The sequence below is a fragment of the Cryptotermes secundus genome, unplaced genomic scaffold (genome assembly GCF_002891405.2).
Source record: "Cryptotermes secundus unplaced genomic scaffold, Csec_1.0 scaffold6, whole genome shotgun sequence".
In the NCBI taxonomy this organism is placed as follows: Eukaryota; Metazoa; Arthropoda; class Insecta; order Blattodea; family Kalotermitidae; genus Cryptotermes; species Cryptotermes secundus.
In genome coordinates this window covers 207673-231257 of record NW_019725001.1, presented here as the reverse complement: position 1 = coordinate 231257, position 23585 = coordinate 207673, and the positions used below count along the sequence as shown (strand labels likewise).

The following is a 23585-nucleotide window of genomic DNA, read 5'->3' as shown; positions in this document are numbered from 1 at the left end:
AAATTTTGCGGATAGATGGTGTCGCGTGGTCAGCGCAAAGAATCCCTACGGCCATTAATTTCGGTTTTCTAGACCGGAGCCGCCATTTCCTTGATTATCATCATGAGGCTGAGTGGACCCCGTTCAGACCACTACTTCTCGGAAAAAATGTGATAGCGCCGGGAATCGAACCCGGACTTCTGGATCTGTAGCCAGGAACGCAAATTCTCAAGTTTCTGCTCCATGTTCAGATTAGTGCCCCGTGTGAAACATTTCGTAGTTCGTCAGTGAATCGTATGTTTCTATTAGGCGAAAATATGAGACTTATAAATATTATTATTTTTTTTAAATTAGCATAGTTGGGGGTGGAGTCCGACTGGGTCCACTCGGCACGGCGGCCACTTATTCGCCTATTGTACGTGCCCCGGGTGATTATGATGGAGAATTTGGCGGAATAAAGATTGGCAGGGGAACCGAAGTACTCGGAGAAAACTTGCCCCAGCGCCACTTTGTCCACCACAAATCCCACTTGACCAGACGCGAGCTCGAACCCGGATCGCCGCGGTGGGAAGCCAGCGACTAACCGCTTGACCTATGGCGCGGCCTATAAGTTTGTTGAGTGGGTACCATCCGGCTGCTGATGTTGGGGACAATGTACAGATGTATAAAGCAAATGCAAACAGCTAGTTTGAAGCTCTAGGAGAACGCGAACATCCCCCATAGAAAACATGCGTGTTAGAAAATATTTTTAGTTGTTAAACTTTGCATATCGAGGAACTTGTAAGATGCACTTTTCACAAAACATTATTAGGAAACTGAAAAGTGTGAGATTGGCAGGGGATTTAGCAAATATGGAAGGGATCATAAATGTGTACGAGCATATCTCTTTCAGAAAAATTTCATGGAAATGACAAATTTGAATACTTAAATGTGTGTATAACGACAATATTAAAGTGGATCTTAAAAGTATGTTGTCGGAGGCTGTCTGCTTGATTAATATATCTCAGAATAGGAATAAATGGCGTGCTGTTTTGAGAACAATAAGGAAACTTTGGACAGCATAAAATGAGAAGAATTGTCTTGATTCGGTTAGTGACTGCCAGCTTCTCAAGAAGGACTCTGCTTTATGGGATGAGTTGTTGATTGACTACTTTATTATAAATACGAGTTTAATGTAAAACTGGGTTCAGCTTATTCAATTAAATCAAAATGGTCTCACTTAATGACGTTGTTATTCACTTATTATCATACAGTGTGTAGGATCAGAATGCCTAAAATTAAAACTAGGCCGTGTTTGCTGGAGTGCCTCCTCTGAGGTACTCCAAGTGAACATTTGAAATAGAGTAATTTCTCGCAGGAGTATTATTTAACTCATTCTTAAATGATTTTCCACAACTAAGTTTTATGCCTCCGTTCAATTACAGCTGTACAGAGGAACTGTGGATCTCCTAATTAACCCGATAGATTAGTTACTCGTACATTTCGGTGCTTGTGCGGCGGGTGGGGAGGCAGTTGCAGAAAGCACTCTCTCTCTCTTCCCTGGGATTTTCTGTCCGTATGTAACAACCAGAAAAATGCTGAATAGATTTTTTTTTAAATTTCATTTTTGGAATTTTTACCAAATTGTGTCTACACTTTTCAGTTTGACAAGAATAACAGACACTCTACATGGCAGTCTACATTTGCCTTGATAGTGACTCTCGGGAATTACATTTTTAACAAACATTGCAGAGAAAATTAAACACATACTTATTTTCAGTTCACTTTTTACTTAAGCCTGACTGTTTTCCACATAATTTTACAAAAGTAGTGTTTATGCGATGTCACCTCGTAAGTTGGGGCACGCGGTACCCCAGTTGGTTGAGGCACCATGCTACAAGCCGGAAGTGACGGTTTCGGTTTCCGATTAAGCCATTGGATTTTTCAATAAACTTGATCCTTCCAACCGCACTATAGCCCTTGGGTCGAATCAGTCCTTAACAGAAATGAGTACCAGAAATATTCCTGGGGTAAAGAGCGGTCGGCCGGAGTGTATGGCTGACAAACTTACCGCCATCTGTGAGCCGATTGTCTAGAAAATATGGGAGCCTCGACGACTCACAACCCTAGGAGCCTACACGGCATGGTACAGGGATAGTTTACCTTTTACCTTACCTCGTATAAAATCCGGCCCTCGCACTGCGAACTTCAATGGTCTGTTGTACTTCCTCTTTGGATTAACCTTTTATTAATCCTACACTTCGAATGAAATGTAGGACTTTATTTATTGGGGGCGTCATAAAAGTCACTTGGTTCCATGAAGAACTGACCCGTGTGACGAAATCTTAAATAAGCTGTGGCCTCACAATCACATAAGTTGTGTGTGGCTGATTCGTCCTCTTGTAGGTACCTTTCGCAAGCGGGGCCAACTCTCAGTCCCACTTTACCTTACCCCGTAACTTCAGAACCTGAAGGCATCAACGGAGCGAACGCTCCACAATTGTCATGCCGTGTTAACGTAATCTTAAGTACTTCGGAGGGCACTGTCATATTTTGCTATAGAACAGAGGCTCATTAGTCCTTTCTTTATTTCATGCAGATGTCCAGACAATGTCTGGAAAAGCATTGCAAGATGGGAAGGAGGTAAGTGTATATAAATTCATGTTATGAAGAAGAACTGGCATAAGTTTCTGTTCTGGGTCCGTTCGCAAAACTCCCCTGCAATGACAGTATTTTGACTGATTGTGTTCTTGGTTTTTCTCAGTTGCCCTAGTCGAACACCATGATTTTGTCGTAGAATATGTCACCACCTCAACCATCTACATATCACAATTCATGATGAACTTCCCTCCTTGTTCACCGTTTTCGGCGTCTAAAAGAGTTCAGACACTTTCCGATGAAGAAGGAAAGGCTGTTGTGTTCTAGCTGGCATAGGTAGTCATTTATCATTAATGCGAATTATTATTTATGCAAATGAATTTATTTGAAAGTAACTACATTTTTAACCGTGATTATTGTCTTTAATATTGTGAAATATGTTTGAAACTGTGAATCATATTCCATTTGCTGCAGTTCGCAGTATTTCCCACATTTCCCACAGTATTCTTCACTGGCTTCTCACCTTTAATTGGTCCCGGAATCTGTTACAGGTTTCAGCTGGAAAGCATAAAAGTGTAGGTAAATTGACATGTTCCTAGCACCAAGATTAGTGACTGCAGCAAAGACTCGCTAACTTTCCCTCATAGCAAGTTTATCCTCTGAAATATTACAAACATTATCTTTTAAAAATAGAATAATTTAGATACATTAATAAGATAGTGACATGCGCAGTGGCATTTTTACTCAAACCTAACTTTAAATAACACAAAATATTTTTAAAACTTGTACAATATTACACTGTTTCAAAGTAATATCATATTCTCCTGCAGGAGGCGGGATGGCTCAGCCGGCATAGCGAAGGGCTAGAGACTGGACGACCGGGATTCGAATCCCCGTAGAGCAAGGTTTTGCCCTTCCCTACATCGTTCAAGTCCTCTAGGGCCCACGCAGCCTCCTATCTAATGGTTACAGGGGGCAGTTTCTTCGGAAGCAAAGCGGCCGTTGCTTGAAGCTGGCCACTCGCCTACATCCAATACCGAGATAAATAATGGTGGAGCTATACCTCCACTCCCAAATAAGTCTTAGTGGCATATTGTTTAATTATTTAAGCAGAGGGACATCTAGCACTTGAAGTTGTGAACAAATGAATCGAAGGCCATAGCTTTACATTCTGTAGCAGTCTACGTAAAATATTACCGTGTTGCATCTTAAGAAGTTAAGTCAGTGGCTTTTTGAAACAGAGACCCGGAATCTGTCCATGGAGCTTCTCATGGGCTAAGTGGTGCCTCCGTAACGCCTTCTCGTAGTTCTCTCACGTCAACGCAGTCAGCGATCTGTTAAAACTCATACCTGATTGATAGTGGGCAACAGATCCCACTTCGCAGAATACTTGTACTTGTATGCACTTTGCCTCCAGTACCTAGACTTACTTACTTACTCATGGAGCTGAACCCTTCTTGAGGGGCCGCAAATTCTGCAGCTACTCAAGAATTTCCCAGCATTTTATGGAACCTGAAGGTTCATTACCGTGTTCACAAGAGCCCTTCACTGGTCCCTATCCTGGGTCAGATCAATCCAATCCATACCATCCCATCCTATCTCTCTAAGATCCATTTTAATATTGTCCACCAACCTACGCCTTGGTCTTTCTAGTGGTCTGTTTCCTTCTGGCTTTTCACCAATATCCTATACGCATTCCTCTTCTTCCCCGTTCGTGCTACATGCCCTGCCCTTGACTTGATCATTCTAATTATACTTGGAGAAGAGTACAAGTTATGAAGCTCCTCCTTATGCAGTTTTCTCCAACCTCCTGTCACTTCATCTCTCTTCGGTCCCATTACCTAGACTCGTTGGTAAATTTTGTTGACGAAAAAGATTGATGTTTGTTGTGAGAAACGTATGAAAAACACAAATATTCATACACTGTTTGGGCAAGTTGCAGGACACATTTAATACTCGTATTAATGGTTCATATAGTAGCCACCGCAATTTAAAGGGTTGATCTGCTTATCACGTACGTGTGCAGCCGGTTCATTACCTTCTCCAATATTCAGAAACTTTACTTTTATTTTTCAGAATATTTTGATGTATTTGTCCCTGTGCTTAACTAATTAAGCACTACGCCATGAAGGCGTATGCGAGAGTGGATTATTAGGTCCACGTTTTCTTGACCTCGGCACTAGCTGGAGGTGAATGGTCATCTTCACGCCCTTGCTGCTTTACCCCCAGGGAAAGAGCCCCCAGTACCCATTGTATAGGAAGCTGGGTAAACCCCAAAGCCAGTCTGAAAGACATGGGGAAGAGAAAATTCTTGATCCTATTGGGACTCGAAGTCTGACCCCTCGGTCGCACAGCCAGTAGCCTGTCACTATACCGACTGCGCTATCCCGGCTCCTTTGCTGTTTTATGGAATTATGAAAATTAAGAACCATTACTTCCTTAAAACAGCTTTAAAAAGAGTTCTCTATTTCCTGGGATGTAGCGCTGACTAATCAATTGAAAGTGAAGGCACATTTCGGAGGAATATATTGCCTCCATCTTCAGGGTTGAGTAACCCGTGCAAGAAACCAGCATGACGAAGACAGGATTGCTCTTCATTCCTGAGGAAGCCGACATGTTCCTCCGGAACGGCTGTTGACTTTTAACGGAATACACGGCGTAATATCCCAGAAGATAGAACTCCTCATAGTCACCGGTGTGAGGACCTCAGATCCTACATAGCATTAAACATTTCGTCTTTCAGATGGAGACGTAAAGCAAGGCGTTTTCTCCGTTGCAGAACCCTAAACTAACTTAAGCTTCTAGAAGGATTACAGGAATGAGGGAGAAAGGGAATGCTTATGGTATATTGGTGGGAAAGCCAGAAGGAAAGAGACCACTAGGAATACCAAGATAGACGGATATTATTAAAATGGGTCTTAGTGGAATAGGATAAACTTGGCTCCAGACAGGGACTAATGGAGGGCTCTTGTGAACACGGTATTAACCTTCGGGTTCCGTTAGGTGTTGGGAAGTTTCCGAGGAGCTGCACGATAGCGACTTCTCAAGAAGGGCTCAGCTGTATAAAATTAGTTAGTTGGATTGTACATGGAGAGAATCACTCATATAGTTTTCAGTGTCTGAAGAAAGCCATTTTTATGCGGTTAGTACTCTTAGGCTATTTAGATGTGAAGTAGAAAATTTTTTAATTTTATGGTAAATTAGCGCTTGTATATTATTACTAAAATAAGTCACTATTATAATATTTCAAGTATTAGTAAATTCGATAATATCAGAAAGATATGAAAACTGTAATACTTACATTTAACTTGGTGTTCCGTCGGACAGTTCTGCAATGTAAAAGTGATATGTAAGCATTGCAAAGGAAATTAAAGCATTTATTGTTGTAAATATTAAGGAAATGTAATTGTATGAAATATCATTATGGAGTTTTCTCCTTCTTTTTCTTGATATCGTTATTTCATTTAGGTCCAGGATAGGCCGCGCCATAGCTCAAGCGGTTAGTCGCTGGCTTCCCACCGCGGCGGCCCGGGTTCGACCCCGGGTCTTGTCAAGTGAGATTTGTGGTGGACAAAGTGGCGCTGGGGCAGGTTTTCTCCGAGTACTTCGGTTTCCCCTGCCAATCTCCATTCCACCAATTGCTCCACAATCACCCTCACCTATCATCTGGGGCTGGTGCAATCGGCCAGAAGTAGCCGCAGTACAAGGGACTTAGTCCCACCCAACTAGCAATAGGTCCAGGATTCTGTGATGTACAATTATAGTAGTTAGTTTTATAATATAATGTAGTGTTACTTACAAAGATCGTCACATTATATGCACACTTCAAGAAATTAAATCCTGCTGTGTTACACAAGTAGGTTCCTTCGGGTGCGTCACCATTTCCTGTAACATGTGCATACAAATTACAGTAAAGTAACTCTGAAAGTGGCTGCAGTATCTTTCTTCGGGACGTTATCCATCTATAGGAATAAAAGATGTCCTGACCCAGAAGGCAACAAAACAAACAAAAATCCGTGATTTTAGGCCGCAAGCGAACTACACCGACCGAGCGACCTCTGCTTGTCGGCGAAGTTTAATGCCAACTTTTGCGGATAGAGGGTGTCGCGTGGTCAGCGCAAGGAATCCCCACGGCCGTTAATTTCGGTTTTCTGACCGCACCCAGAAGACAACAATAATAAAATAAATTTAATTGGGTCTGTACAGCAGTATGATTCTCAATTAAACTGCTTTGATATAAATGTTGATTGAATTTAGGATCATCTGGAATATGATGCCACAGTGTTTCCCAGAACTCTTTAGCCTAAGGGTCCTTTGATATTAATGAAAATGTTTGAGGCCCCCAATGTATAAAAATGTCTGAAACGCACTTTACAAATCTAAGCATATAATTACCAGAAAATCTTGATTTTATCTATTAAGTAGTTACTATAGGATTCTGACGATGGTGTATAACACATTGATATATTGGGTTTTTGGACTTTATCCATCGTCCTGGTTTTTAAGATAACAAATAAAAACACGTAAAGGTGAAGGATTCCTTCACCTGAGGATGGAAACAGATCCAGTTTCCGAAACGTCGTGTTTTTATTTATGTTAAAAACCAGGACGATGGATAAAGTCCAAAAACCCAATATATCAATTAGCTATTAAGTACCTTATTATCCCTTGTGTCACTTGACTTGGGAGTTTCCTGTCAATTTGCCCATAATAATAAGACCCTTGGCATTTATGGCGATCCATGGAAAACTTTCATAGCTTCCTGGGGGCCACGGCTCCCACTTGGGGGCTCGATGGTTTAGTAGACCGCCACAAAAGTTTAAGAGCAGCGTACAATCTCTGTCATTAGCGTAAAAACGTTCCTTCGGTGAGGTGGGCTCTGTGTGCTGGACTGCATGTCGTAAAGTCCCATGAAGCTATAGTCTTCATACCACCACATCACCAGAGCTCACATAATTACTGATAAATGCGGCACACAATATCCATATAAGGTTGAATTTAAGTAAAAAAATTATTTCATATTTTCCACTATATATTGTTATGGTGATTCAGCCCATCAACTACACACATAAAATCGGCCCTGTTGTTTACAAATTATTAATTTTACAAATATCCACTGCTTTTAGGATTTTTGGATTTCATAGCAATGGGTATGGGGTGTTTCAGCTTCTGGAACATAACGCTGCCTACTTCCTTCCCGCTTTATTCAGTTTTATGGCTTTGCTTATTCTTCATTCCTAAACATGGAGGCAAAATGTCACACCGAAGTGTCTGTCGACTTCCAAAATATTGCGCGGCGTTACATTCTGGAAGACAGAACTCTTCATTTTGTGCTTGTTTACAAATTCATATTTACAAAATACAATACTGTAACGGATTTGATCAACGCATTGCCAGGCAACAGTTCTGTAAACACGGTCCAACAAGCAACAACAGAGGAAGCTGTGTTTTCTATAGATGCAACAGACGAACCAATAGACTGGCTGGATAGCGATCACGTGACATGTTTACTGTAGGCCCATGTCCGTTCCGCGGCTATGTAACGAGAGCCGTGAGCTTTAGTTCACAGCGAATTGGAACCAGGAGTACAGAACAGTACAAGAAGCCAGCCTGTGAGGATTTAACCTGTGAGTTGAAGGCTTGATATGTGATGTAGTTCAGTGGTATGGGGAGTGTGTGATTTAGGGAGACCTTTTTAGTTCCTGTGTTATAAACCCGTTGCCAGGGAACGGATAGTTAAAACTAGTGGAAATAGGCTGAGCAGATAATTGTAGAGTGATTGTAGATTCTTGAAATCAGCAATACTGTAATAATTAGTTGTAGTTATGACCTCTAGGTGGTTAATGAATCCAATTACCAATCCGAACCCCGTCTTTAGTCACTAATACACGTGACAATATAAATACCCTTAACATGGAGACAATAAACCTCTCTGACATGTCGATAAAATTTACGAAACTGTAGACGTCACATCCTCCAAGAACCTGGCCTTAAAAGCAAATTATTTTCTCTGCGATCTGTTGCTCTCTTTGCGTGAATATCAAGATTGCTATTTGGGATAATTTTGTAGGTACATACCAATGCATCACAGGAACCAGCCCCCTCCAACTTACTGAGTGCCGGCTTGTATGCTTACCAGTCTACCAGCTGAGTGGCTGTTTTGTCACAATCTTTGGGTAAGACAGGTAAAATACCGTTCTAAACCCTGAAGATGGAGACACCAGCTTGGTAATTCCAAACAGACAACACGACGTAATATTCTAGAGACCGTAGTCATAATTTCATTTTCTGTTTTCTGAAATCATTAGTTAATAGAGTTGTACAGAGTGAACCTAAATTATTGTCAGGCTTTCCGTTTATAGGCCACGGAAAATCCGACAATAATTTAGAATCATTCTGTGTTATAATATGGTGACATCATCAGTACTACAACATCGCTAGTCACTGCATCTCTTTAGGTGCAATATTATGGCGGCAAAGGAAACAAGACTTTCCTCTTACAACTTTTATTTTGGATAATTAAAATGTCTCGTAACTTATTTTTCGTACGTCATGCCAGTGTATCAAGAATATAATACATATTCAGCCTGGTTGAATTCAGTCGTTAATCATTGAAGAATAGCTTACCTTCAGTGGACTGTCCACAAGTGGTCGATATCTTGTCAATTGTGCTTGGATCCTTAATCCCACTGAACTTTAACACAGATTCAGTAACTGATTTCATATTTATCCGTCCGGCGTCGTCAATCTGCATTGTAATACAAATATTAGGAGACATACAGACATAAAGGTAGTCCAATTTGGACATATCTCCTATCTGGATCCCCCTTAACAGCAATGAAGTTTCTGACTCACAGAGATCTGTATGACGTGACAGATTCCATTAGGTTTCAGTCTCGAGTGTTCAGGTTTTACTCCACAGATGGTGCTAGTGGTAGATACTATGTACATATTCCTTAATTTTCTCCCCAGTTCTTTGCATTAGTGCTCGTGCACTTGGTTTTGTTCGCTAGGTTTGTAGCACAAATTATACCTCCTTTTCTAATCCTAGCTCCACTCATGTGCGTACTCTATCAAAATATTTATTGTATATTTTCTTGATATCTCCCGCGGAATTAGACTGATCTGATGCGATTAAATATCTGTGTAAAGCTGACGTGTTTTACAGTGATTGAGATTAGCGCTCTCTGAGGGCTCCAACTGAGTAGGTGTCTTCGTCCGTCACCTGAGGACGGAAACAGATCAAGTTTCCGAAACGTGGTATTTTCTATTTTTCTAGGGTACCGGGCAATGGGAAAAGTCCCAAAACCCAGTAATTCTGTGTGTATGTAGAAATACAAGTTATCACTGTATTTTAAAATGAGGTTGTCAGTGGCCATGGCAAGTGGTATTCTAGCTAGGACTACGGAGCCGTTAGCTAATAAGCCGTTGTGACTGCATGCGAGAGTGTCCGGTAGAGGTCTCAACACTTACCCGGAATAGTTGTTGCCAACTTGGGCGTGAGCTGTAGTAGGATAATATGGAAGTCATCTTAAACTTCGGAGCTGTTTTTGCGCCCCTTATTGCAGTCATAACATTTGAATGAAGTCTTTAGCTATACCTGTTACAAATTACGCGATAAAACAGGCTTATGTTACGGTTTTACAGCCGGGTTATTGTTGCATACACATAAGAGTAGTTCGTGCTATCTATGACAAAAAGGTAAAAATTAAACCTATCCCTGCAGGAGGCCGTGAAGGCCCATAGGGCTGTGAGACGTGGAGGCTCCCACATATTCTAGATAATCGGCTCACAGATGGCGGTAAGGTTGTCAGCCGTACGCGCCGGCCGCCCTTTACTTCCCAGGAAGATTCCTGGTACTCATTTCTGTTAGAGGCTGACACCAGGGTCAGTGTGCGGCTGGAAGGAATATGCCAATTGAAAAATCCAATGACATCGGGAATCGAAACAACGACCTTCCGGCTTGTAGCATAGTGCCTCAACTAACTAAGCTACCGCGTACCCCCGAGGCCTATCTGTGGTCTATTTGGAATGTCTACGCAGTATATATAAACAAAATGTCGGGGAAGGCATTACTTTTCTTTTTGCAATTGCATTCATACAAGTGAATTGTTCACCCAGTACACACGATATCTCGGTTTATTGTAACGATAGTGATTTATTATGCATTTGACACAGTGGAATGTCTGTGTTTTGTGTATTACACTTTTTACTCTGCCTGCTGTCCACCTCTTTTTTTTTAACGTATATTTCATAGATTTTGCAAATGAAGTACATTTATAGTAGTAGTTAGTGGCTTGCTATGAATGGAAGCTCAAGAATTGTAAAACCAGTAGTTGGTCAGTAGTTTATGTTGTGCCCTGAAGAGGGAGATAATATAACACATAGAAAAGTACCTATCCAAATGTACCATCTCCTATGTCAGAAGACCACGATATAAATTGAATGGACATGTATTGAACTTCTAAATGATCAGTTTCTTGGCCACTGTTCTATTTTACTTCTTAGTATTGTTAATTAACATATTTTTAATTGTACTCACCTCATTCTTCTTGCGAAGGAGACACTCCACGTAACACTGAAAACATATATTGCTTTAATATAAATTAATATTTGTAAGTGCAACTTCATGCCTGTATAGTTCTACAAACTGCGAAGAATTCCTATTGTGCCGTTACGTCAGCAGAGAAGCCAGAGCTTAGATTAGTTACGAATAGCACCGGGAGATGGAATAAAACTGTTGCTACGTATATTAGTTTCGAGCTGGCAGGAGAAAATCACTGGTAATAGTTACGAATAGGAACAGACGGTGACGGCAATAAATGGTATAGAATGTCTATCTGAGTCGCTGATAATGCAGGTAACTGCAGTATTTTAGGATACATGTAGAATTTTTACATCTGATCATTAAGGGTGTTTCAGACGGGTGTATTGAGATCTATTGCCACTTGTGAGGTTAAAGACGTTCCACGGGTATAGAAATTCTTTTTTTACTGGGGTTTACACTGAATAATTTCCCATCGAAAATTTAACAGGCTTTGCATAAGTTAACTTATATAACACGAATACATTACGAAGGTTGTGATCTAAACAATGGATATGCAATAACTTTTTTTCTTGTCATTGGGATAGCGTAAGACATTAATCCCGGTCTGCATGAGTGGAGTGTGGCCAGGATCTGACAGCAAAGTTTCTATTGGCTGCAGCTATAGTTAAAGATACGTATCAAAAATGGGACAGATTCAACCGCGGAAATTGTTCGTAGGTGAATACTTTAATGGTAAGTTACTCACGGCATTACAGGTCTAAATATATGCTCATCTTATTCACTTACAGCAATGCTCGAAATATAACACGCAGATTTGCATTATAAGACACATTTTTTAAGCTAATTATTTTACTTTTTATTACATACTTACAACTGTCTCGTTTGATTTCTGACGGAAAGAGACGTTTTCTTCTGTAACTGCAAAACAAAACACATTACTGTACTACAGTACTTTCTGATTGAAATATGCATTTCATTGTTGTGTTTCAGTTAGTTCTACAGCCTTATGTGCAACACAAACTAGAACTAATTAAAAGGATGAGTGAAAAGTGCAACAGGATGCTACAATTTCGTTTGTTTCACAGGCTTAGATCTTTGAAGCCAATCGATAATAATTTAAAGTCACAGCCCCAAAGTTTGTGCAAATACGTACCTAATTTCAGACAACATAAATCCGTTGATATTTTTGCTAAGCATTTTCATTCTGTTTGTAATAACCGTTGCCTTGTGGATATTCTTATGCCTTGTCCCTATTTCAGATGCATTATATGCGAAGCCGTTATAAGGCTGAAACATTGTAAATATCTCGGCCTTAACGATATTCCTGGGTTTTTAATAAAGGCTATTCAATTGTTTTTGTTTCTATTAGGCATATATTAACTTTAGCCCGACTCTGCAACATTTCCTTGCTGTATGCAAGCAAACGGCTGTTGTGTCCGTATTTAAAGGGGGAAGTCAAGCTTCTGCAAGCAGCTATACACTCATTTCTGTTTTCCGTATTTTCTCTGAATTGCTTCAATTCTTTATTCACAACTGTGTGTTGCATTACTCTAAACTAAATCCCAACGGAAATTACTTCGCCAAATCTAAATATTTGTCCTAATTATGTGACGCTTCTTGACTTTATTGATTCCTGTTGTCCGCGATCAGCGTCGAGCTGGTGCTGTCTATTTTGATCTTTGAAATGCTTTTGACTTCATGCCCACATAACTTGATCTTGCATAAATTGAGTTCCTTTGGATTCTCTGTTGGTTACGTTAACTAATTGTGCAGTTATTTAACGAACAGACAATCTCGGGTTGGCGTTCCTGATACGCTCTTCTCACCTTTTCAAGTGAGCCGCAAGGCTCTCTTCTGAGGTATTTCCTTTTGAATGTATTTATAAATGACATATGTAACTAAATTAATCATTTTAAATTATCAGTCCTTCCTGATGATCTCAAAGTTTCAGCCCCGTTAACTCCCCACATAATGACTTCTTACTCGAAGCTGGCATTAATTCCGTGAATGACCGGTGCCCTGCTACCTCCATGAGACTTAATATTTGTAGGACGCGTGTTATGTCGTACTCGTGCTGCCATTACACAATCCAGCAGGGTTTGATTCTATATTATATAATCACAACCATGTTTATTTTGTATTTTATGAATGCAGATAGTTATTACGCCTTATTTGCTCCATAACCGTAAGATTTTCTTCCCTGAATTGTTTATATATGCTGTACTTTACGTTAGTCAGGTCGAAGTTTGAATACCCCTCGACAGTTTGGAATTCTGTCAAAGCTGACGGATCTCAACAAATTTGAGTGTATCCAGCATAAATTTACGTCCGTTTCTATCGGTTTATCCCCCCCCCCATGTTCCTTAGTTATATTTTTGCCTTAGAGAAATGAAGTCTACAATCTTTACTAAACGGAGACATCACCTTGATGCAATTTTTTTTATTCGGGTCTGTCGCCGTCCTAAATCCTGCGCTTCTCTTTTGGAAAACGTTAGCCTTCGCGTTCCTACCCGAAATGTTAGGGGCTTCTCATTGTTTGGTGTTTGTCCCTCTAATAAACACTGTCCTTCTGCTCAGTGCGCCTGCGCTGCCAACGCGGTGGGTAAAGATCTCGACATATTTGAAATCGGAACAGTTTCTGTCAGTCATACTTTATAATCTCCTGCCTAAAATTATTAATAATATTTAAGACTCTTGATGTTAATATTCTTGTGTTATGTAGTTCGTAGTTATTACGTTCTTTGTGTACGTCACTACTTCTTTGTTTTGTTTGTTTACTTCTTCTGTATTATCTGCCTGTAATTTTCCCTTACCTGCTGTCAAGCACTTAGGTAGATTGACATAATTATTATCATTATGTCCATATTAGGCATTATTATTATATTTATTTTATCCTTTGTAAATGCATAAATTTTGCTTTCTCGCTTGTAAATTATAACCTTTTTTGCTGTCATTATGACTTTTAAATTATAACTTTGTTTCTTTATTATTATTTTGTTATCATTATTCGGATGTTACAAATTTCCTTGTTTTGTACTTTGTGTGTGTTTATATTCTTTCGGCCATACTCACTTCGTGTCGAGCTGTCAAGCTGGCAACAGAAAAAATACGATTTCAATTGAATTGAGATTCGAAAATATCTGCAAGTACGTGCAAATAGTATACTAAGGCCACGGGAATATGTCCCTTGGATGATGCAGTTAATGGGAATCAAGATATTCATTTTTTTCGCCATACATCCCCAACTGGGCATATGCCAAGTACCAAGGTCATTAGTACCAACATCCGTACAGGCTAGGTGACTGGACTAGAACGTGGGGAATTTCGCTGGAGAGGAAAGGTAACAGCTCTAAGGGCGGCCGCACACCAAGTGCGTCAAGACAAGCATCAAGACATGAGACAAAAGACGCGGTCTTGCTTAATTCATGATTCGTCAGCATGAAGCTGATGTCAGGATCATGACTCAGACGGTTTTTTCGTTTCAACTGTGCTCCTTTCTTTTCATCATGTCGCAGACATCGTGTCTTGACTGTTACATGCCTTGAATCATGCCGGTGTGCGGCCTGCCTAAGGAGATATGGAGGGAGTCGAACCATGAGAGCTCTTTCCGCGACCTCGATATGAGGGTTTTCAGAGAAAACGGTAAATAACGCTGTATGGGAAATCTTAGGTACACAGCGAAATTAATGCTCATTTCTGTGGTTTAGTTTTTTCATCACATCAGTGAAACTGTGCTGTAGGGATCTAGTCTACATTTATTTTGAGAAGTTAGATAATTACCTCTAACTCCAAATTTAAAACCGACTTCATCCCTGCACTCCGTCCTGTATTTTTCAGTTTCTTGATTTCGGGAGCTGTTTGGCAAATTGCAACATGACTGAAACAGTTTAAGGGAAGGAAGTATTGTAGTTAGTATAAAGTAGGCATATGCTGCACAATATATAAGCAATATACACGTATATGCTTCCTTGATTATTGATTTATGGGCCATACGGTCTGGTATATAACTCATTTTATCGGAGGGACTTGTTGCCTTAAAATATTAGGGCAGCAGAATGACCCACGAGTGAAATCGGGGGTGTACAAGTAGATGTAAGTGGTTGTGTTTGCGGGGGGTTGTTCCAAGACTCTTGCAGTGTCACGGAATGTATAGCGCCAAGTTGTTGAATGCTGAATGATAAATCGGAAAGCAGAGGATCGGTCTTGGTATAAATGGCGTTCTGTCACGGCATTCGCCTCAAAAGTTGAGGCGAGACCACGAAGAACCTCATTTTCCCCTAAAATACACAGATTGTCAGACACAGAGGCGTCGTTTGTCGATGAATTTATGATGACGGGATAAATGATAACAATAATTGCAAGATCGTTAGTATTCAGTGTTCATTTCATTAAATATATTATCTCCTTTGTGACATTAGAAGTTCATTGCCACAAGCCTCAGCACGCAGAATTCGCTTGATATTTATGCTTAATACAAATTATGAACATACTCACATCTGCAGTATCTCGAAGTTGGACGTCAACATCTCTAGTTAATCTGGACAGTAGCGCCTTCTCACTTCCTGTGTTGACCACGTCGTCGAGTTTGAAACCGTCTGGAAGAGGTGAGACATCATTAACGAATTTCTGCTAACGTATACAGTAAGACATTGCTTGAAGTTCTTTGCGAATTTTCTGGAAGGTTTCTTTATATTGTGGCATGACGCTCGAAAGCCGGAATAGTGAAACAGAATAGATGTTCATTGCTAGGAAACGACTCATTAAATATATTCACGCGGCAACGAATACTCAAGCAACAATCGAGTAACTTCCGTTACTATGCAATGGCACTGTAAACATTCCTTCCCAACAATAGAGACCCTGTGTTTTCTGTGTGGTCCCTGCAGAGTTTTTATACAGAAAATTAACTTAAAGTCCATGTATTTATCATCCGTCGATATTGCAACACTAGTTTATTTGCTACTTAATTTTAATTTTAGTGTAACACTATACACTTTCACACTACATGTTTCGGTCCCAAATGACCATCTTCAGGTGTCTTGATATTGTAACGTATTTGGTTGTCACGCCACAAATAAGTACTACACTGTCTTAGTCCTTGTTAGCAGTGCAGCAGTTTCAACGCAATGTAATAAAATATATGTAACATATCAAGACGCCTGAAGATGGCCGTCTGAGGCCATCAAAAGTGTCAAAGTGTATAGTGTTAAACTAATATTAAAATTAAATAGTAAATAAATGTTGCAATATTGACGGATGTTAATACATGGACGTTAAGTTAAACAATTGCAACAGGATGCTGAAATACAGAATTACAGAAAATTAAGTTGAGAAGAATTGTGTCGGGTTTTGAGACTACAGCCTGCCAGGATAGGAGCTTGGGTGCAGAGGAATTGAACTGAGTTGGCAATTGCAGAAAAATAGCAAGACAAATTTAGACTGTGAAAAGAAAGCTTCATGTGTGATTTGAAGTGACAGTGACACTGTTATGAATGCGTTGCCAGGATACGACTAGTGAAGACTGAGAAACCTAGTGCTTGTGTAACGGTGAACTGTGAAGTATGTAGATCAGAGATGGCTCTGTAATTACCTGTGGTTCCGAGTGTTGTGTATAAGGTATCAATTAATACAAACATCCAAACAAAAACCCCATCTATAGTCTATATAAAAATAAAATTCAAGAAGTATCAGATATTCTAGCGCTTAAAGTAATTTATTTTATCATATGATTCGTTTGGTCCATGTGATTCGTGCGATAAATATTTTGAAATGGATCTGGAGTGGGTTAACATTTGGATTTTGTTGATTGTGGCCTACTTGTAGATACTGTCTCTGCATTCATGTGTGATAATTATAACGAACATTTGTAATGTGAGAGCCGGTAACCGGAACGAGAATTGTATCAGCTGCTTCCCTGGCACGTATCTGGGACTTTCATTCATTCATCAGTGGTTCTACAGCCGTTTGTTGGGCCCTGGCCTCCTCTTTAATCCCGTAATCGTTTTACACAGACGGTAGGACTCCTTGGACGAGTTTTCAGCCCGTCGTAAGGCCGCTACCTACACAGGACTACACAAACCCAGAATAAAGGAACAGACATCCATGCCTTGAGTGGGATTGGAAACAACGATAGCAGCGTTCGAGCGAGCGAAGACAGAACTAGCGTCAGAGTTCGCTGCCACTGTGACCGGCATCAAGAGCTTTACCCTGTGAAATTTCTCGGTACGAACATTATTAATTGATCTCTTTTTTGAGATGGTATGTTCTCATATTGACGAAGATTCATGTTATGGCCTATCGGATGATTCGTTGTATTAAGTGCTTACGGAAGAACAGATTTCCTTGATAAATTTAAGAATCAAGACGGACCCAGCATATTGTTTATACGTATTTGGAACTCTTTAGGAGACTTTACATTATCATAACTGAAATGACCACTGTTAAAAGTAAAAAAGTAAAGCTATCCCTGTAACAGGCCGTGAAGGCCCATAGGGTTGTGAGACGTTGAGGGTCCCACATTATCTAGACAATCGGCTTAAAGATGGCGGTAAGGTTGTCGGCCTTACGTGCCGGCCGCGCTTTGCTCCCCAGGAAAATTATTTAATTAATTCCTGGTACTCATGTATGAATACATTATCTATGGAAACTGATGTACTGTACTGTATTGTAATACGAACTGAACTTACCTGGGCTGTAGTTGGGCTGGAAGCCTGTTACCGCCACAGAGCTGGAGACCAAAATTACCAATAGCTTTGAGCAGTCCATGTTGACTCTATGCATCTACACATACTTGAAGACTGTTCTTTTATATCTGTGGAAACATAATGCAGTTAGCGACGTTGTACAGCTGTCGGATGTTCATTTCATGCGATGTCCAATAGAAATCTGTGGACATTAACGCGCATTCAGTTTTACAACTAGATTTTTCCCGGAAACAACATTACAATAATGCAGGGTCTATACATGTCTCCCACTTATAAATTATCTTTTCTCCTCATGTGTGTGTTACATGTGTCAGATTCTGACCCATAATTTCTCTCCGCAATTCAGAATATGAGTGATGCCATTCTGACAAATTTTCAGCTTCCTCTACTCTCTATGTTGTCCTTTGGGTTTAGATAACATGTGCCCAGGTTCGAGACTTTGGAATGACATCTGCCTCCATCTTCCCCTCCTCCCCGATATTCCAAAGAAGAGCTGGGACTTATCTGGCACACTGCACACTGTCACAACACAGGAGACCACGTTGTAACTTTTACTGCTTCTCCCATTGAACTTCCGTCTCAGGCGCGACTACATGCATTCCTACAGCCCAACAGTTGGTGTTGGTAGTTCTTGTAGCAGACCACTCGGGAGAGCCAGGGTATTTTGTTTCTGGTTGGTTATTTAACGACGAAAATGCATAGCGTCAGATAATGGGATGAATGAATGTTGGTGGAATAAGAATTGAAAAGGTAAACATATCATGAAATCTGTCATGAAACTTGTGTTGGTGCTTTGAGGGAAAGTGTTAATTAATTATTTAATTAATAAATAATTGTTTTATAACATGATATCTAAAACAATAAATAAAAAGGTCACATTTATACCGCCTGACTCAAATTTAAATACATATTCTAAACTCCTCCGTCTTAATGCATATACCGTACTTTACATGATCATTTGGAATTACCTTTAGAGACAGACTGTGTTTATGAACTCTGTAATATACAAACAAAAAATGTTTACACATGTTTAAAAATAATTAAGCCCATCAGAGTGGCCGCGCGGTCTATGGCATGAACTGTCTTCTCCCGCTCGAACACTGGGATGGTGGGTTCGAATCCCACTCAAGGCATGGATGTCTGTATGTATTTATTCTGTGTTTGTGTGGTCCCCTTAGGTAGCGACCTTGCGACGGGCTGATCCCCCGTCCAAGGAGTCCTACCAATTTTGTACAGGATTAAGAATCCGAAAATGAGGCCAAGGCCCAAGGAAGAGTCTGTAGTGCCATAGATAGATAACAATATCCAAGTTACTATGCAAACATGTAAAAACTGCTGAGGGTTATACTTCATAATACAGGGGGTCGCGACTCGCGTGTTGATAACCACTGTTCGGAACCTAACTGAACTCCAAATTTAGCATGAATGTCACGATTTATTACTTGCAAAAAGAAGCGACGGAAGCAGGCAATTGGCGCTGTCACTGGGTTGTCAGTTCTCATTTTTAATAAATGTGACAACTTGTATTCTTTTCGTCCCATTCTATATGCAGTAACAATTGGGATGGTTTGAAAGCGGGCTTATGTCACCTGTTTTCTTACCGGTATGACAATGCACGCCACTTCTGATATGTGATAGTACAAAAGCAATTCGTTACTGCCATGTGACCCCTTGAAGCACGAAGTTCACTTAAGTAATATTTAGAGATTCAGTCCCTACATCATGCAAAACACTGCGTCTCTATTACGGAAACCAGCCAGATAATGCTGGTAGGGTAATAATTTTTTTTCTTGGCAATACAGCCCCAGTGGGCCTAGGCCTACCTCCATGAACTTCTCCGAGGTTAATAATTACTTTAATTTAGTCTGAAAGTCATGCGAAGCGCATAAATAGATTTCGTGAGTCTAAAATTAAATTATTGATTGCTACAGCAGGTAACATACTCGTACATAGAAGACACTGCGCTACAAAGGATCAGTGTCTGACATTAATATTACAAATATAACGTAAGGGATATTTTAATGACTTAAATAATTCCGGTAACTAATAATGCCATATGAATTCTGTATTAGCAGCTTTGCTGGCTTCTCACCGCGGCGGCCCGGGTTCGATCCCGGGTCTGGTCAAGTGGGATATGTGGTGGACAAAGTGGCGCTGGGGCAGGTTTTCTCCGAGTACTTCGGTTTCCCCTGCCAATCTTCATTCCACCAATTGCTCCACAATCACCCTCACCTATCATCTGGGGCTGGTACAATAGGCCAGAAGTGGCCGCAGTACAAGGGACTTAGTTCCACCTCACTAGCAATTAAAACAATTAAAATTATGTTTGCTACACCTGTTAAAAGATCCCGTTAAGATTCGATTGAATTTGAGTTTCTCACTGGCTTGACTATAAAGAGTTCTGTGTTCTGGGATATAAATCCGTGTGATGTGGTGAAAGCCGGCAGTTTCGGAGAAACTGTCGCCTCCATCTTCAGTGCTGAAGAGTAAGCCAAGCAAACAACCAGCACGAAGCAGACAGTAAGCACGGTTTTGTTTGGGTTACTTTTGACCCTCAATATGGAGGCGATATATTCGTCTGAACGACTTTTCAACTTTGTCGGGATACACGGTGTTATATTCCAGGGAACAGAACTATGTGAAATTCAACAATGTGTGTGTAAATTATTTTTATTACTGTGTGATTATCATTTCTTTCAGGATACAAAAATTGCACTGGATAATTATTCTGATGGTTGTGTAGTCCAGTTAAGCACCAATATACTCGTAGATTATTGCTAGATGTAAAAGAATTACCATGGTGCACATAATGGTCCGAAAATATCTGAACATTATTCTGTGTACAAAAGTGGAATTCTCTTTCGGTTCTTATAAAGCTCCTGCTCAGACATCCTCGAAATTTAAAATATTTTTACATTAGATTTTCTTAAATTTACCACTCACAATAGCCGCGCTGTCTAAGGCATGAACTATTTTCGCTCTCTCGGATGCTGGGATCGTGGGTTCGAATCCAACTTAAGTTATGGATGTTTGGTGTGTGTACGCGTTTATTCTGTGTTAGTGTTGTCCTGTGTTTTGATAATGGCCTTGCGACGAGCTGATCACTCGCCCAGGGAGTCCTACAGTCTGTGAAAAATGATTACGGAACTGAATAACAGACCAGGGCCCTGAATGGGCTGGAAGAGCCACTGAAAAAAAAATGTTAAAGTATCCGTGGATGACCTTCGAGGTTAGATACATAGGATACAGATACATATGTATCTGTGTATTAATGTACCTATGACATCGAAACATCTGAACTCGCAGTTATAAACAGAAATGATTTTAGGCACATAAATTCATATATTTAAATATTGTTTAATTAACATGATTAAGAAATGTCGATACAGGCATTAAGATTACGTGATTATTTTCATATCAGTCACATCGCCTTTATCCGTCTAAAGACACCATATGCAGACTCCGCAAGAGTTCCCCGCAGACCGAAATCGAGAGTTAGTTGACACCCTGCAGAGGACTACGATGGCTCACTCGAAAGCTAACCAGATTCTGATATCGGGAAGGAATAAAATTTTGAGATCAGATTTGCGAAAGTAGCGAAATTCCATTGTCATCATTTTGTCGTATTGCATAAAAGGCCGTGTGTGCACAGTGGTACTTCGGCATTAGGAGATTTTGGGGGACATATGCAGTACCCGCGTTATATGTGAAATTTATATTAATGTATGTAATCGTACTGGGGGGGGGGGTGAACGTAACCACCGCGACTGCCTATCCGAATCTGCGGTATAAGAGGCCCGGTATATCCATTGTCCTCTTCAGCGTGTCTCGAACGAGTTCGCAGTCATTTCTGTCAACGTTTGTTTCAGATTTTTGAACGTTAACAACAGCGTAGTTAATATTTATAACGCAATTTTAACTAAATAATAAATATTAATTTTTTTCTTTTCAAGATAGACAACCACAAGATGTTCATTTAGAGCAGTCCAATGACATGTTCGAGAGCAATAACCAGACACCAATAAGTTATTCCAAATGGACACTTGGTGTATACATACTGTGATGTTAATTAAATTTATATTGCTATCNGCAACAGCTGCTGCAGGTGGAAGCCAGGTGAAGGAACAGGAAGGTAAAGGGGGACGGCGACAACAAGAAGGTGAGCAGTTAAAGAAGAGAGTCAGTGACGCCCAACGNCCCGGTATATCCATTGTCCTCTTCAGCGTGTCTCGAACGAGTTCGCAGTCATTTCTGTCAACGTTTGTTTCAGATTTTTGAACGTTAACAACAGCGTAGTTAATATTTATAACGCAATTTTAACTAAATAATAAATATTAATTTTTTTCTTTTCAAGATAGACAACCACAAGATGTTCATTTAGAGCAGTCCAATGACATGTTCGAGAGCAATAACCAGACACCAATAAGTTATTCCAAATGGACACTTGGTGTATACATACTGTGATGTTAATTAAATTTATATTGCTATCATTCACATCTCCAAAGCCCAAAGATGATGTCACGATTTTATGGAGTGATTTTGATTGGTAACTGGATTTATTGAACACTTCTACACACAACTCGGAAGTACGGAATTGGCCAACCGACCTGAGGGAGGGTTAACGAGGACTTATCTCTGGATAACCCCTCTCCAGGTCACGAAGAACACTAGAGCAAATTAGCTTATAGAATCAAATGTAATTTTGATTGCTAATTTTATGTAAATAATAAAAACTCGAAACTACAAGTAACTATAGCGATGTACTTAATTGAAACTCTGCAGTTCACTACAGCACACACTTGAGTCTTCTCAACTTGCTGTGTCTTCATCGGTTTTCTGGTAGCGGCTTCCAACTGCGGATGTCCCCCTTCCTCTGGTTTCCCGAACTATCCCCGTGCCTCAGCTACCAGCTTCTAAGAGCAACAGCTCACAAGGACTGAAGCGCAGTAGTCTCCTAAGGAACTGATCCACTCACTCACTCACTCACTCACTCAGTCACTCACTCACCAACCAACTCATTCCACTCACTCAAGTCAAAGTCATGTTACAACTGACGGTCAGTCAGTCTTGTTTTTCCATTCCACACACTTTTCCTCTCACTAACTCTCTTGTCCTGCTTATAAAACCTTGGCACGGACCGCACAGAAAACACCGTTCCTCTGCTGCTGTATCCATTGTTGTGTGCATAGACATCGGCGCGGAACGCGCAGGGTACAATTACTTTATTTGTTTACTGGTCGTTGCTTAATAACGGGTCTGCATGCCATGATATATTTGAGTAGGATCAAAATCTATCCATATATGCTCTTTGTTAATTTCCAGCGTGTCTCCGCCCACAAATAATAGATTGTTTGTGGTTATGCCGTTAGTCATTTCTGTCGTACTAGGAAATAAACAAGAACATGTAACTGCAAACTGTGCTGGATCATTTATTTATCCATTTTCGCAGTTAAAATGACTGGGGCTACTTCTTGGGCCATAAACTGATCTGTTAATGCAATATGCAGCTTTAGTTACAGACGCATCCTCTCCAAATATTTCCTTCATTCCTGATGAAGGACTCATGTTTTCCTGGCATTGCAACGGTGTTACTGCCTGCATCTGTACCCACAGGTTACGTCTCCTTTTGTTATTCCAAGCCTATAGACATTACTCTGTCAGTACATTTCCTTTCATGACCGTGCCATAGCCCAGGGGGCTGCCCGGGTTCGAGCCCAGGTCAATTCATATGGGGTTTGTAGCTGACAAAGTGGCACTGGGGCAGGTTTTCTCCGAGT

The 23585-nt window shown here is 40.4% G+C and overlaps 1 protein-coding gene across 1 annotated transcript; it reads right to left on the bottom strand.

Annotated features, from left to right (window-relative positions):
* Nucleotides 1-2919: 2919 nt before the first annotated feature.
* Nucleotides 2920-17899, bottom strand: LOC111863132. The gene is made up of 9 exons (XM_023849169.2): nt 17791-17899; nt 15599-15699; nt 14885-14981; nt 11976-12022; nt 11099-11134; nt 9184-9304; nt 6356-6441; nt 5858-5885; nt 2920-3114 (listed from the first exon to the last, which is right to left on the bottom strand). Exons 1-9 carry the CDS (start codon nt 17882-17884, stop codon nt 3065-3067), a joined length of 660 nt encoding a protein of 219 aa, XP_023704937.1. The 5' UTR covers nt 17885-17899; the 3' UTR covers nt 2920-3064.
* Nucleotides 17900-23585: the final 5686 nt, after the last annotated feature.